Source organism: Ranitomeya variabilis, chromosome 1 (assembly GCF_051348905.1).
Source record: "Ranitomeya variabilis isolate aRanVar5 chromosome 1, aRanVar5.hap1, whole genome shotgun sequence".
In the NCBI taxonomy this organism is placed as follows: domain Eukaryota; kingdom Metazoa; phylum Chordata; class Amphibia; order Anura; family Dendrobatidae; genus Ranitomeya; species Ranitomeya variabilis.
In genome coordinates this window covers 202,719,657-202,736,499 of record NC_135232.1, presented here as the reverse complement: position 1 = coordinate 202,736,499, position 16,843 = coordinate 202,719,657, and the positions used below count along the sequence as shown (strand labels likewise).

At 47.0% G+C, this 16,843-nt stretch overlaps 1 protein-coding gene across 1 annotated transcript in view; it reads left to right on the top strand.

Moving 5' to 3' along the window:
* The window catches only part of CCDC60 (coiled-coil domain containing 60), a 329,554-nt gene that overhangs the window by 233,345 nt on the left and 79,366 nt on the right, over window positions 1-16,843 (top strand). The window contains exons 9-10 of the mRNA XM_077292073.1: window positions 2,068-2,152; window positions 4,543-4,626. Coding sequence (XP_077148188.1) covers window positions 2,068-2,152; window positions 4,543-4,626 — 169 coding nt within the window. The remainder of the gene's footprint in view (window positions 1-2,067; window positions 2,153-4,542; window positions 4,627-16,843) is intronic.

Here is a 16,843-nt window from a genome sequence, read left to right as displayed (position 1 = left end):
GAAGGACCAATGAGAGGCTGCCACAGAGCGTGAGCACCTACAGGACCTTCCTGAAGGACCAATGGCCTTAGCTGCAGTGTCTGATCATGTGACCCTCGATCTCCACTGAGAGATCTTACTCTGGGCATGCTCAGAACGAGAAAAGCAGGACTTAGTCCCAGAAGCGTCTGCTCGCCGCTGCCCAGCACTGACTTCAATGGCAGAAGCAGGAAAAGCAGCAGTAACTCTCTGTACAGAGTCAGACTGAGCGAGACGCTGGGACCGACGTCTCCGCTGAGCAGGCTCCACTTCGGCAGGAGAAGAATGGGAGACTGTAGCGGAGATGGCTCGAGATTCCCCCTGTGCAGAGGCGGGAACTTGACCCCTAACATTACCTCCCCCTCCTTGGGCCTCGCTACGTTCAAAGGCAGCAATGAGCTGCAGAGCCCGAATGTGCTCAGCAGGCTCCCAGGACCTATCCTCAGGACCGTAACCCTTCCAGTCCACCAAATAAATTTTTTTGCCACGAACCACCTTGCACCCAAAATAGCGTTCACCTCGTAATCATCCGTAGACGAACCCGATGTCCCGGCAGATGACTCAGAAAACCGGGACATGTATACGGGCTTAAGGAGGGACACATGAAAGGTGTCGGTGCTACCTAGGCGTGGAGGAAGGGCTAGACGGTAGACCACAGGGTTAACCTGTTCGAGGACCTTGAAGGGACCCAAGTAGTGAGGTGCAAACTTAGTGGACTCAACACGCAGCCTGATGTTACGGGCGGAGAGCCACACTAAGTCGCCAGGAGCAAAGGTCGGAGCAGGGCGCTGATGTGCATCGGCGGAGGACCTCATTCTCTCCTTGGAGGCCTGGATAGCGTCCTGAGTGCGGTCCCAAATGTCTCGTGCCTCCACTGCCCAGTCTGCCACCCTGGAATCAGCAGAGGACACGGGCATAGGCACAGGAACCTGCGGATGTTGGCCGTAATTAAGGAGGAAAGGAGTCTGACCGGTGGAGTCGGCTACAGCGTTGTTAAGGGCAAACTCAGCCCACGGTAACGGGGTAAAGGGCGGAATGAACTGGCGATAATAATTAATGAACCCCATAAAGCGCTGCACCGCTTTAAGAGAATGGGGTTCCGGCCAGTCCATTACAGCCTGTAGTTTGGCAGGATCCATAGCCAATCCCTGGGCGGAGACGATATAGCCTAGGAAAGGTAAGGACTCCTGCTCGAACATACACTTCTCCAACTTGGCATAGAGGGAGTTTGCCCGTAGGAGGTCGAAGACTTTGCAAACATCTCTCCGGTGGGAGTCAATATCTGGAGAATAGATGAGAACAATAACTGAATTGCTGGTTTACTACATTCTGTGTTTGAAAAATCTGAATAAAAAGTGATAAAAAAATATTATCTGCCAAAATATGGTACACAAAAAAATCTGCAACTCGTCCCGCAAAAAATAAGCCCTTGTACAGCTCTGCTAACCAAAAAAATAAAAAAGATACAACTCTTACATCTCTTTAATCACACCAACCCAAAGAATAAATCTGCATTATAACTTACATCGCACGGTGAACCGTGCAAAGATAAAAATAAAAACTACTCTTGTACTGCTGTCTATTTGTTCATTCTACCTCCGAAAAATCTGAATAAGGTTCGGCTCACATCCTGCGCTCTCCGCTGATCGCTTATGTTGGGGTATATGAACTTTTGATCAGGGTCATTCGGATATTTTGGATTGTCATTATGATTTAAAAAGAGAAAATACAGTAGTTTGACCTTGAAGCATGAGAAAAAAGCAATGACAGATCCCCCCTTTAATGGGTTCCTTTTTGAGAGACATGGCATAATAAAAAAATATGTCATCAATGTCTAATATATATAGTCCAACTCTGATCTATGTCTAGAATCCTAGAATTCTCCATAGCAAACCAAGATCTGCCCACCATTTAGTGGCAAGATGTTGGCGCTTGTGCTGGTTGTCTCCATTTATTGCTACAGGAGAAATGTATTATTCCCAAATCTTTTAGTTTTTTTATATTGTAATGTTGTTAACTCTTATGTGCCTGTGTAATATTTGTTTTCAGACATGCAGAGTTTACTGCAGATTATTGCCGAAAATGTGACAAAAGACTTAGATGAAGAAAATGAATGGAAAAACAATGTAACAAGGTACTTATAGTAAAATGTACAGTGAAGCCTTTAAGATGTCCCACCCCTTATTACTATTCTCTGTAATGTAAAGTGCTGCGGACTATGTTGGCACTTTTGAAATACAAATTATTTGTATTGTTTTGGTCCTCAGTCTGTTTGAGGGGTATGTTCAGTTCCTCAACATTAAAATCTATCCTGTATTTCTTGACGGGGTTCCTTAATGTAATCATTTCATACTGCATTGTGTGTATGGATTTCTGTAAACCATATTGATTTTAATGTCAGCAACAAATCTGCAGCGTCTGACCATAGAGTCTACAGCTGCATTCATAATTTTGTGCACAGTTAGCTAGTGTAAGGCTACGTTCTCACAATGAGCTTTTGATGCGTTTTTGATATTGCAGATTTTTTCTGTACAATTTCTGCTCCGATTATTTAAATTAGATTACTTGCATTTTTTCATTGTGTTTTTTTAACATGTGTTTTTACCACATTTTTCATGCAGCATGTTTTGTCTTTGGTGTGGCATGCTCTAAATAAAGCTGCTTTGTTTTTTATATGTCCTGTTTTTTTGCTTTGACAAAAGTAAATCGACATACTCAGGTGAGTCTTACATGCATTTTTATGCATTTTTGCTGCGAAAACGCATTATAAGCGCATGTGTGTTTTTTACCTGCGGAATTTCCGCACCTATTTTAAAGGTACATTTCCATTATCAGTATTACTAGCGTTCTGGATGCAGCTTATTTGCACGACGCGTTGTACAGTACAAGCACATTGTGCCCATTGTGCACCTGCGGTTCATGTCTCCAAGTCGAAACATGTCAATTTCTCTTGCTGGAACACTTAGGCCATGTTCACACGTTGCGGTTTTTACTGTGGATCTGCAGCATTTTTGACGCTGCGGATCCGCAGCAGTTTTCCATGCGGTGTACAGTACCATGTAAACCTATGGAAAATAAAAACCGCTGTGCACATGCTGCGGAAAAAAACACGCGGAAACGCAGCGGTTTATTTTCCGCAGCATGTCAATTCTTTTTGCAGATTCCGCAGCGGTTTTACACCTGCTCCATAATAGAAAACCGCAGGTGTAAAACCGCAGTAGAATCCGCACTAAAAACCGCAGTAAATCCGCAGGAAAAACGCAGTGATTTGCCCTGCGGATTTATCAAAATCAGTGCGGAAAAATCCGCACACCATTCCGCAGCATGTGCACATAGCCTTAGTCTTCTGTGTGGACTTTCCATATACTTGCATTAGATGCAGAAAATCCGCAGTTACAAAAAAGCAGATGTGATGTAAGTGCATTTACGCAGCTGTTTTTACCGTCGTTTAATCTAATAAATAATTTAAAAGAACAATGTGGGGTCCCTCTTATTTTTGATAACCAGTCACCCCACCACAGCAATCGGGAAGAGCCGTGCAAAGCGCCAGAATTGGCGCATCTAATGTGATGCACCACTTTTGGGGCTGCTGCGGGCTGCTATTTTTGGGCTGGGAAGGGCCCATCTACCATGGACCTTCCCAGCGTAATAATATAAGCACACAGTTGTCTGCTTTACATTTGCTGGTTAACAAAAATGTGGTGGAGGTTAAGGGGGGGCACATCTTTTTTCTTAAATGAATTTATTTATCATGGCCGCGCCTGAAGCACGTCACTAATACCGCCCATCGTCGCTCCTGTCACATGATCAGAGGGGTGTCGATGAGTTGTCATGACAACCCAGGGTCTGCAGAAGATTCCTGTCTTTGTCATTGCTGCTCTGCTATGACCTCTGCCCAGCGGCCGGCGTTCATAGCAGATGATCAATTCTGCTACACTGCTAGACAATAGCAGACGGTAATAGCAGTGTTTTTTTTTTATAAACTGTTGTCAGGTGAGTATGGGATTTCATTTTATCCATAATGCAAGCTTTAATTTATGTTCTGTCCAAAAGAGTAATGCATTGTACTGTTTTCTGTAGTTGTGCTGTATATTTAAAATGTAAAATGATGTTAGGAAGTGAACATACACTTTTACAACTATTACTCTTGGTACCTCCAGGTCTCAGCTCCTATTTCATGCTGCTCTCAGATCACATAATGCAGCCTGCTGATGGATTCTCTTTAAATGGGAGATGAGTTGCAGTACCTAAGAATGGCCACCATGCAGTGTACAGAGCTGTGGTGTTGCAGCTCTGTGTAAAACACTGTACTTCTAGCTACCTTGGGACCTGGTAACTGTTCATTGGCGAATGTTCCAGGTATCAGCCATGCACCAATCTGATATTGACGACCTATTCCAAGAAATAGGTCTTCAATATCTTTGTACAAGAAAACCTCTTTAATAAATTATTGCAACTTACGTGATTAAACTATTAGTAAGATAATGAGGAATAATATGTTTAATGCTCTTTTTTTTATTTCAGCGACACCTCTCCAGCTCAGGTCAGAGAGACAATGATTAAGGATGATCAAGGGAGCCTCAGAGACATTACACAGAGACCTAAAAGGTGTGATGTGGTATGGTGTAACATATGTGGCTCTGTAAGCAATTTATACCTGTGGTTGTCGCCAAAACACTTTGGTTCCAGAAGAAGGTACAGTCACAACCACATGGTGGCTCTGAGCCAGTCAAGCAATACCTTGGATTGCATATGGAACATGTTTGAATTTGGGGTAGTTTGAGGGACTGTCCAGCAAGTGCAGTAGAAAGATTTAGATTCTTGTCTGAAACAACATCCTGGCATAGAAAAACCGACACCAAATCTCAGAGTAAGGACATGTCCACATGTTTCGTATTTGATCAGTATTTGTCATCAGTATTTTTAACCCCTCAGTGACAGAGCCAATTTGGTACTTAATGACCAAGCCAATTTTTACAATACTGACCACTGTCACTTCATGAGGTTATAGCTCTGGAACGCTTCAACGGATCCCACTGATTCTGAGATTATTTTTTCGTGACATATTGTACTTCATGTTAGTGGTAACATTGAAATTATAATCCTCCCTAAATTCCTATATGTTCTAATTTTAATGCTAATCATTCTCCCATCTACTGACCCCATATTCTAATTTTCTACTTCAGGTATGACAAAAGACAAGATATATTTAAATCAAGGAGTTGTGTGTGATTTCCTGCTATGTGTATACCTAGATACTTAAAGTGGGAAACTGTTTGTAGCTTGCAGAATTCATCGTCTACTTTCCATCCCATAGTGTTTAGAGGTAACAATATGGATTTATGCTAGTTTACTTTTTGACTGGAAAACTCAAATTCATCAACAAGATCCATTACCAAAGTGTCACGATCCATTTTTGGATTTGTGGCAGATCTGGTTTCCCTCAGTTTAAAACCTTTTTCCTTTCAGGTCATCAGGGGTTAATGCAGTTTCCCCGGTGGCCTGCTGGGGTATTGCATTGCATTGCTGCTGGGTCAGCAAATGTGGGTGGCGACCACTCCCATCATCCTTTAAGAGGTCACCTGGTGCATCAGCTGACTGTTGGTGTTAGTTCATTCTGCAGCGACCTAGCTGGGAGAAGGAGCTTTCTGGGAGCAGTGTTCTACAGCAGATTTCTTTTTTCCTGGTGTCGTTTTCTTGCTGTGCGGTGCTTTACAGCAGAAAGCTAAGTGTGGTGATTTTATTACCCAGTCCCTTTTGGTGTCTCTTTCCTTACATCTTGTTGTATTAGTGCAGCGGTGGAACCAGTGCTCTCACTTGCCAGTTCCCTATGTAGGGATAAGAGCAGGGCAAGTGAGGGACAAGGTTTCCTGGTCAGCAACGGGGTGAAAGAACCCGTATAGGGACGATAGCAAGATCAGGGCACATCCTCAGCATAGTGCAGGAGGTGTCCATTCCCTCTTTCCCTACTGACAGGGCCCACAGTTGTAATTGTGTCCCTAGTGTTCCTTTGTTTGTTGTGCTGTTTGTGACCGACCTACGTTTGGGTCATTTCATACCAGGTCAGTCACATCGTGACATTAACACCGTCCGTCACATTTTTTCTGGTGAGCCATGGCCCAAATGCAGGCCTCTGCCCAAGTGCTCCAGACTCTTACCACTGAGCTTAAGGATCTGCGTGGTGAGGTGGTGCAGCAGCTGCAGCAGTTATTATTATTTATTATTATAGCACCATTTATTCCATGGCGCTTTACATGTGAGGAGGGGTATACATAATAAAAACAAGTACAATAATCTTGAACAATACAAGTCACAACTGGTACAGGAGGAGAGAGGACCCTGCCCGCGAGGGCTCACAATCTACAAGGGATGGGTGAGGATACAGTAGGTGAGGGTAGAGCTGGTCGTGCAGCGGTTTGGTCAATCAGTGGTTACTGCAGGTAGTAGGCTTGTTGGAATAGGTGGGTCTTCAGGTTCTTTTTGAAGGTATCGATGGTTGGCGAGAGTCTGATGTGTTGTGGTAGAGAGGTTCAGAGTAGGGGGGATGCACGAGAGAAATCTTGTATGCGATTGTGGGAAGAGGAGATAACAGGTGAGTAGAGAAGGAGATCTTGTGAGGATCGGAGGTTGCGTGCAGGAAAGTACAGGGAGACGAGGTCACAGATGTATGGAGGAGACAGTTTGTGGATGGCTTTGTATGTCATAATTATAAACATAAGGATGAATGACCTCGTGGAGATCAAAACATCCAACGACGCGGAGACACCATCACGTGTTTCTCAACGCAGTGATCCAGAACACTGCCCCCATCCCTTAAGGGAAATATGCAAATGCATGTAGAACAGCCGCGGAGACACCATCACGTGTTTCTCAATGCAAGCAATGAATAGCCAGGTCTTTCACCGGGAAGGAACAACCACGGGAAGGGCAGCATCCAATGAAGGAAAACCACCTATACCAAAACATGGTATCCATCCACAGACAGCTGTTTCGGGTATTTGCCCCTCATCAGTGTGGAGTAGGAAACTGGCTATTAGGAGCAGTGCCTAGTGAAAAGGCTATAAACATAAGGATGAATGACCTCGGGGAGATCAAAACATCCAACACCGCGGAGACACCATCACGTGTTTCTTAACGCAGTGATCCAGAACACTGCCCCCATCCCTTATGGGAAATATGCAAATGCATGTAGAAAAGCCGCAGGGACACCATCACGTGTTTCTCAACGCAAGCAATGAATAGCCAGGTCTTTCACCAGGAAGGAACAACCACGGGAAGGGCAGCATCCAATGAAGGAAAACCACCTATACCAAAACATGGTATCCATCCACAGACAGCTGTTTCGGGGTATTTGCCCCTCATCAGTGTGGAGTAGGAAACTGGCTATTAGGAGCAGTGCCTAGTGAAAAGGCTATAAACATAAGGATGAATGACCTCGGGAGATCAAAACATCCAACACCGCGGAGACACCATCACGTGTTTCTCAACGCAGTGATCCAGAACACTGCCCCCATCTCTTATGGGAAATATGCAAATGCATGTAGAAAAGCCGCGGAGACACCATCACGTGTTTCTCAACGCAAGCAATGAATAGCCAGGTCTTTCACCGGGAAGGAACAACCACGGGAAGGGCAGCATCCAATGAAGGAAAACCACCTATACCAAAACATGGTATCCATCCACAGACAGCTGTTTCGGGGTATTTGCACCTCATCAGTGTGGAGTAGGAAACTGGCTATTAGGAGCAGTGCCTAGTGAAAAGGCTATAAACATAAGGATGAATGACCTCGGGGAGATCAAAACATCCAACACCACGGAGACACCATCACGTGTTTCTCAACGCTGTGATCCAGAACACTGCCCCCATCCCTTATGGGAAATATGCAAATGCATGTAGAAAAGCCGCGGAGACACCATCACGTGTTTCTCAACGCAAGCAATGAATAGCCAGGTCTTTCACCGGGAAGAAACAACCACGGGAAGGGCAGCATCCAATGAAGGAAAACCACCTATACCAAAACATGGTATCCATCCACAGACAGCTGTTTCGGGGGATTTGCCCCTCATCAGTGTGGAGTAGAAAACTGGCTATTAGGAGCAGTGCCTAGTGAAAAAGCTATAAACATAAGGATGAATGACCTCGGGGAGATCAAAACATCCAACACCGCGGAGACATCATCACGTGTTTCTCTGTGTTTGTCTGTGGATGGATACCATGTTTTGGCATAGGTACTTTTCCTTTATTGGATGACCTGGCTATTCATTGCTTGCATTGAGAAACACGTGATGGTGTCTCCGCGGCTGTTCTACATGCATTTGCATATTTCCCTTATGGGATGGGGGCAGTGTTCTGGATCACTGCGTTGAGAAACACGTGATGGTGTCTCCGCGGTGTTGGATGTTTTGATCTCCCTGAGGTCATTCATCCCTATGTTTATAGTCTTTTCACTAGGCACTGCTCCTAATAGCCAGTTTCCTACTCCACACTGATGAGGGGCAAATACCCCGAAACAGCTGTCTGTGGATGGATACCATGTTTTGGCATAGGTAGTTTTCCTTTATTGGATGCTGCCCTTCCCGTGGTTGTTCCTTCCCGGTGAAAGACCTGGCTATTCATTGCTTGCGTTGAGAAACACGTGATGGTTTCTCCGCGGCTGTTCTACATGCATTTGTATGTCATGGTTAGGCTTTTGTACTGGAGTCTCTGGGTAATGGGGAGCCAGTGCAGGGATTGACAGAGGGGAGAGGCTGGGGAATAGCGGGGGGACAGGTGGATTAGTCGGGCAGCAGAGTTTAGAATAGATTGGAGGGGTGCGAGAGTGTTAGAGGGGAGGCCACAGAGCAGGAGGTTACAGTAGTCGAGGCAGGAGATGATGAGGGCATGGACTAGGGTTTTTGCAGATTCTTGGTTTAGGAATGTACGGATCCGTGAAATATTTTTGAGTTGGAGGCGGCAGGAAGTGGAAAGGGTTTGGATATGTGGTTTGAAGGAGAGATCAGTGTCAAGGATTACCCCAAGACAGCGGGCTTTTGGGACTGGGGAGAGTGGGCAGCCATTTACTGTAATGGATAGGTTCGTTGGGGAGGTCGTGTGAGATGGGGGAAAGACGATGAATTCTGTTTTGTCCATGTTATGTTTTAGAAATCTAGCGGAGAAGAAGGATGAAATAGCAGATAGACATTGAGGGATTCTGGTTAGTAGGGTGGTGATATCTGGTCCAGAGATGTAGATCTGTGTGTCTTCAGCATAGAGATGATACTGAAAGCCGTGAGATTCTATGAGCTGTCCCAGGCCAAAGGTGTAAATGGAGAAGAGCAGGGGCCCTAGAACTGAACCTTGCAGGACTCCGACAGATAGGGGGCGAGGTGAGGAGGTGGTGTGTGAGTGGGAGACGCTGGATGTCCGGTCAGTTAGGTATGACGAGATCCAGGATAGGGCCAAGTCTGTGATGCCAAGGGATGAGAGGGTCCGCAACAACAGGGAATGGTCCACTGTGTCAAAGGCAGAGGACAGGTCCAGGAGGAGGAGGAAATGAGTAGTGCCGCTTGCTCTTGGCGGTTAATAGGTCATTCGTGACCTTAGTTAGGGCAGTTTCAGTAGAGTGGTGTGACCGGAAGCCTGATTGAAAGCGGTCGAAGAGGGAGCAGGAAGAGAGATGGGAGGACAGTTCAAGATGGACATGTTGTTCCAGTAGTTTTGAGGCATAGGGGAGAAGTGATATAGGGCGATAGCTAGATACAGAGGATGGGTCAGTTGTTGGGGTTCTGGGCCTCGGCTCAGGTACAGGCTCAACCAGAACCCAAGATATCTCTCCCTGACAGGTTCTCTGGAGGAAGAGATACATTTTTGTTTTTTAAGGAGGAATGTAAGCTATACTTCAGGCTCCGCCCTCGTTCATTAGGAAGTGAGGAACAATGGGTGGGAATCATCGTCTCACTTCTTAAGGGTGATCCCCAATCCTGGGCCTTCTCTCTGACGACTGGTTCTCCATCTATACGGTCACTGGATGAGTTTTTTGCTGCTCTGACGCTGGTGTATGGTGATCCTGATGGCGTCTCCCTGGCAGATTCCAGACTCCGTAAGATCAAGCAGGGGGCCGGCTGGCTGAGGAGTGCTGTTCAGAGTTCAGGAGGTGGGCCACAGACACACAGTGGAATGACCCTACCCTTAAAAACCATTTTATGCAGGGTCTGTCCCCTAGGTTGCAAGATACTCTGGTGCAGTACGCCGCCTCCAGGATGTCCCTTGCCATCCGGGTGGATAGATGCTTGAGGGAGAGGCATACACCAGATGTGTCCCCTGTAGTCCTTGCTTTGAGGAGGACACACCTGAGCAGGCGGACGAACCCATGCAGGTGGGAGGAGTTGGTTCCCAAACGGGGTTGCCTGTGGTTCGTCGTGGAGTGGGGGCATGTTGTTACTGTGGGCAGACCGGTCATTTTATCAATGTCTGCCCAGCACGTGCCAAAGTACCTGCACCATCTAAAAAGCCGCATCCCCCTGGTCGTGTGGAGGGAGGCGACCAGGGTGTGTATATTTCCTCCATTTACTCGTCTCAGTGTACCTTACCTGCTGAGGTAGTTTTTGGTGGGGTAACTGAGAATATTTCGGTGCTAGTGGACAGTGGAGCAGGAGTCAATTTGGAGGATGCTCATTTTGTCCAGACCCATGGCCTGATGAGTAGGAAGCTAGTGAGACCCCTAATAGTCCAGGCCATTGACTCTGCCCCGCTCAGCCAGAGGAGCATTACCCAAGTCGTAGACAATACACATCTGTGTATAGGGGCTTGTCATGAAGAGTCCCTGTCATGCTACATTCTGGAGGGCATACCAACTCCCATGGTCTTAGGACTCCCTTGGTTGAAAAAACACAACCCGGTCATTGACTGGCGGTCCAGGGAAGTAGTCAGCTGGGGTCAGTCATGTGAGGTCTGCTGCCCGGGAGCTACTATCTCTGCTATCTTTCTACAACCTACCCCTTCTTCCCCAGTGGGGGCAGTAGAGGTGCTGCCAGGGAGTAGGGGCAAGACTCTACCCTCACCACATGCTAACCCGGTGTGAAAAAGACCGCTTAGGAGGAGAGGTCAGAAGAGGGTGGTGGTTCCCTCGGTGTATAGTGGGGGTGTGAGTTTGGTGACACAGGGGGACACCTCTGTTGTCGGTTCTGTAAAGAGTTCACCATTTTGTGGCAGACACATTCATGAAAATAAACATTCAGGTCCGGACCTGTGTGTGAATGAATACGTATGGGTGTCCACCAAAAATATCAGGTGGAATTGTGGTGCTGGAATCTGGAGTTCAAGAGTAATGGGGCCATATCGGGTGTCGGACATTGTCAGCCCAGGGACTTACCAGCTGGCGTTACCCTCAGTAATGCCCAGACACAACTCATTCCACAGGTCGGTGCTCTGGAGATTTGTGCCGCCTACGTTGTCATCTCCATCGTGCTGCGTTCACCTTAAACCTCAGGGTCAGGTGACTTCCTAGGTGAACTCTGGTGAATCGAGACGTCTTTCCTTACCTCTTGTTGTATTAGTGCAGCGGTGGGACCAGTGCTCTCACTTGCCAGTTCCCTACGTAGGGATAAGAACAGGGCAAGTGAGGGACAAGGTATGCTGGTCAGCAACGGGGTGAAAGAGCCCATATAGGGACGATGGCAAGATCAGGGCACATCCTCAGCATAGTGCAGGAGGTGTCCATTCCTTCGTTCCCTACCGACAGGGCCCACCGTTGTAATTGTGTCCCCAGTGTTCCCTTGTTTGTTGTGCTGTTTGTGACCGACCTACGGTTGGGTCGTTTCATACCGGGTCAGTCACATCGTGATACAAAGGCAATGTAACTCTTGGACTGGCCATAAACAGGATTAAATCTTGTGCATATAACCCCAAACGGTCCTCCCCAGGAACCCACTTTAATCCCTTGATACCCTACAGTCTGATGGATCTTGACGGATAGTGGTTCCTTGATAATGGCAAATAAAAAGGGGGGACAGAAGACATCCTTGTCTGGTCTCAATCCCCAAGAGAATTGATGAGATTGTAAGGTGGCGGCTGGGACAGCTCAAGGATAGGAGGTATGTGTCCCCCAGGTGTCAAAGCTCAGTGATGTAGGACCCAGAGAAGCAAGCTCCGGCACATATAGTGCTGAGAGGTGTTTTTATGAGCCCGGATTATCTGTCAGGGTTTTATGAGCAGCTGAATGAGCTAGCTGGGATCAGCTGCCCACTTACCTCCAGTCCAGGTCTTGGATGGTCTGATTTAAGACAGCTGGGGCTGTTTCTCTCTCTCTCTCTCTCTCTGTGTTTTGCAAGGTGAGGAAGACTTGCCTGTACTGCTCAGAGGAAAAGACTCAGATTTAAACAGCTGAGCCCGTGTGTTATATGGACTTGTTATTTTCAGTTTTGTTCTGTGATACATTTGTTTACCTGGAAGAGGCTGTTTTTATTTGTAACACTGATGGTTTAAGAACTCCTTTTAATAAACCGCCCATTTGTTTGGAACCAGCTAAATAAGTCCCGTGTGTGAACTAGCATCTACTGCAGAGCCAATCCCTTAAAATCTTTGCTTTAAATGTGGGCAGAAATCTTAAAGGACAGGTGACTGATGTCTGGAAACTATATGACCTGGGTCAAGGCAGCCGGAGCCATGCAAGCACCTGCAACCATAGAGGAGCTAATTAAACAGCTGGTACAGGTGAATCTACATCAGCAGGAGACCAACAAGCTGCTAATGCAACAGCAGTGACAGCATCATGAACAGATGATTCTCCTAGCAGAGGCCGTCCATGTCAGGGAAGCTGCACCACTCCCAGGTCTAAGCGACGAGACCCAGTTGAGAAAAACAGTGAGAGAGGCATTGCAAAAGATGACCTTGAGGCTGTGTTTAAGACGGTTGCGAACCGTGAAAGACTACCACCAGAGCAGTGGGCAGAGGTTCTAGCTCCATATTTGAAAAGAGAGCCACAGAAGGCGTACTTTGATTTGGCCCTACAAGACGCCAAGGAATATGACAAACTTAAAGCTGAGATCTTAGCCCGACTGGGTGTAACACTGGCAGTCAGGGCTCAACAGGTCCATCTCTGGGACGTTCACAGTGATAAACCTCCCCGGTCACAAATGTTTGACCTTCTGCACCTGGTCCAGAAGTGGCTGCAACCAGAGACTTCTTTCGCAGCCCAGATGGTCGAGAGAGTGGTCATGGATCGGTTTATCCACTCTTTGCCGAAGCCGATTCAGTCCTGGGTTGCCAAAGGAGATCCCCAAAATGCAGACGACCTGGAAGACCTAGTGGTATGGGTAACGTCACCTTTCTGGTGTTCCCAAAGAATGGATGGCTCACAAAAGAAAGGGACTAAATCCACACTTGGGGGCGTCCAAAGTCGCAGCCAAGCAATAAGTTTCCTGCTATTCGGTGTTAGAGTTGTGATGCCCCTGGCCATATAGCTGCCCGGTGTCCAATGAGCTTTGAGGCACTCGACTACAGCATAGATTGGCGTTGCTCCTGTTTTGCTTACCCCGCCTGCAGCGCTGTTCCTCAACCTGACAAGGGCCCTCAGGCATGCTCAGTGTCTGTAAACAGGGAGCGAGTGACTGGACTGTTGGACTCAGGAAGTTTGGTGACTCTGATAAGGGCCACACTTCCACATCGGCTAGTCCCTGGGAAGGTGGTGGGAGTCCAGTGTATCCATGGGGACGCTAAGAACTATTCTTTGGCCCAGGTCGATGTAAGCATGAACTGTGGCACCGCATCTCATGAAGTGGGTGTCGTCAAGGACTTGTTGCACCCCATTATAATAGGATGGGACTTTGCATTGTTCTGGGACATGTGGGGGAAAGCGGGGACACCGGGGTGTTCAGATGAAAGCCAGATCGCCCCTAAAGAAACCTCACCACAAGATGTTACAGATGAGTTTCCCATGTGTGCTTATTGGGGATGAGTGTGAGGTAGCATCCCCTGAGGCCAACATTCTTGAATTGGAGGTGTCCGAGGAAAACTTTTGGAACTGCCCAACTCAGGGATCTAACTCTTAAATGTAAGAGAATTGAGAATGTAACCATGTTAAATGGGGTGCCTCAGGAGCAGAGAGACGACAATCGGTTCCCTCATTTTCCTATGAATGGAGATCTGCATTATAGGGTAACCAAGCCAAGACTGTCATGATTCTCAATGGCGAGAGAACATAGCCCAGCATATATGAGAACTAGCTCTTGGAAGATGGAAACTATACTGACCATGAACTAAACCTGCCGCACAACTAGAAGTGGCCGGGTAGCATGCCTAAGTTTTTTTATCCCTAGATGCCCAGCGCCAGCCGGAGAACTACCTAATCCTAGCAGAGGAAAAGACAGTCCTGGCTCACCTCTAGAGAAATTTTCCCAAAAGGCAGACAGAGGCCCCCACATATATTGGCGGTGATTTTAGATGAAATGACAAACGTAGTATGAAAATAGGTTTAGCAAAAATCGAGGTCCGCTTACTAGATAGCAAGAAGACAGAAAGGGCACTTTCATGGTCAGCAGAAAACCCTATCAAAACTCCATCCAGAAATTACTTTAAGACTCTAGCATTAACTCATAACACCAGAGTGGCAATTTCCGCTCACAAGAGCTTTCCAGACACAGTAACGAAACAGCAGCTGTGAACAGGAACAAAATGCAAAAACACAAGGACAAAAGTCCAACTTAGCTGGGAGTTGTCTAGTAGCAGGAACATGCACAGAAAGGCTTCTGATTACATTGTTGACCGGCATGAAACTGACAGAGGAGCAAGGTTATATAGCGACTCCCACATCCTGATAGGAGCAGGTGAACAGAGGGGATGATGCACACAAGTACAATTCCACAAGTGGCCACCGGGGGAGCCCAGAATCCAATTTCACAACACAAGACGTGAGGTGACAGAGCAGTTGCTGGTGTCAGGGGATTATAGACACAGGGTTTTAGACATGGCTCATTCCCATGTGTTGGGTGGTCAACTGAGGGCAGATAAGACCCAGGAGCGCATCCTCCAGACATTCTACTGGCCTGGTAAAGTCATCAAGAGAGCATCAATATATATTGGTGATCCTGGATTATGCTACCAGGTACCCAGCAGCGGTACCCTTAAGAAATTCCTCTGCAAAGTGTATCTCTCGGGAGCTGCTCCATATGTTCTCTCAAACCATTCTGCCGATGGAGGTACTGACGGATCAAGGGACCCCCTTCATGTCAGAGGTCATGAGGGAGTTGTGCAAGACACTGCAGATTTCTCAACTCAGAACCTCAGTATACCATCCCCAAACTGATGAACTGTTGGAGAGGTTTAACAAAACCTTGAAAGCTATGCTAAAGAAAGCAGTGGAGAAGGATGGACGAAACTGGGACTGTCTGCTTCCCTACCTGTTGTTCTCCATCAGGGAAGTTCCACAGGCTTCTTCCCATTTCAACTACTCATTGGCCGACACCCTCGATGACTCCTGGATGTGGCGAAAGAGTCCTGGGAAGCTGAAACCACCCCCCCATAGAAGCATGGTAGAGCATGTCTCCCAGATGTAAGCGAGGACTGCCAACATGATGCTCATTGTGAAGGAGCATCACCTCAAGGCACAGGATGCACAGTCCTGAGTGTAAAATATGTCAGCCATTGTGAGGCAGTTCAACCCAGGGGATCAAGTACTTATGTTGGTGTCCACTGTGGCGAGCAAGTTCCTGGTCAAGTGGCAGGGCCCCTATGAGGTGGTAGAAAAAGTTGGTGAAGTCAACTATGAAATCCACCAAGGGAAGAGGAAGCCCTACCAGGTTTAACCAGATTAGACTGTGGCAGGACAGAGAACCTGTGGAAGCTCTTTGTCAGGTGGCCAAGTCTGATAGCAGCGTGGAAGATGTTAAGGTGGTGGACACCTTGTCCCATTCACTGAAACAGCAATGTCACAGAGCCTCACGTTCGCATCTGTCATGAATCCAGACCTCTGCCACCAATTTGTCACGATTGACACCGTGACCGTCACCCCTACATCATGGATCGGGGTGACTTTAGGCCAAAAAACGGCTATTACATGTGCAGGGGGGCTTATCTTAGTTATCCCTCCACTGCTACAATGTGATGAAAAAACACACAAGGCTATTGACCTCTTAGTTTACACCAGGGGCTTATTTTAGGTATCCCACTGCTCTTCAATATACCACGAACTGCAGGGATTTATGTATATCCCGCTTAGAGTTCCACTTGAAACTTGCAGCTCTCTGGCGCCCCCCTTACCCTCAGGTCAGATTAGGTACTGCACCTAGAGTAACTAGTCGCCAGAAAGGCTGCCTGCTATGTACTGGCTATTGGGCACTCTGCAGCTAGGTGATATAAATACTCCCACTCAGGCAGGAACAATAATTATCAACGCCGCGGTCGCTACAACGACTCCCAAAGGCCCAGCACAAAGGTAAGCTGCCACCAGCTTCGATTAAACGGGTCCGAAGCTAACCCAAAACAGTAGCGTAATTCCCTTCAGAAGACTTAGGGTATGTTTTAGAACAGGAAGAACGAACTAGTAATTTATATATTTTACTCTGAAAGTTTAAGGCAGTGTTTACAAAAAAGGCATAAAAAGATGTTACAATATGAGACAATTGAAAATGTACAAGGTAATTATAAAATAAAGGGATTAAATGAGAAAAGGGTACACTCACATGTTCTCAGGACATTGCAGGCAACCAGGCTAGTGGGTGGAGTTCCCATATGTCCCAATGCATCAAGACTGGCAGTCAGGGCTCCTCAGGTAAAAACTAACTGCTGGAAACCTGGCAGAAACGTATAACCCGCAGCCCGTGAGATCACCAACAGGGCTGAGTTAAGATC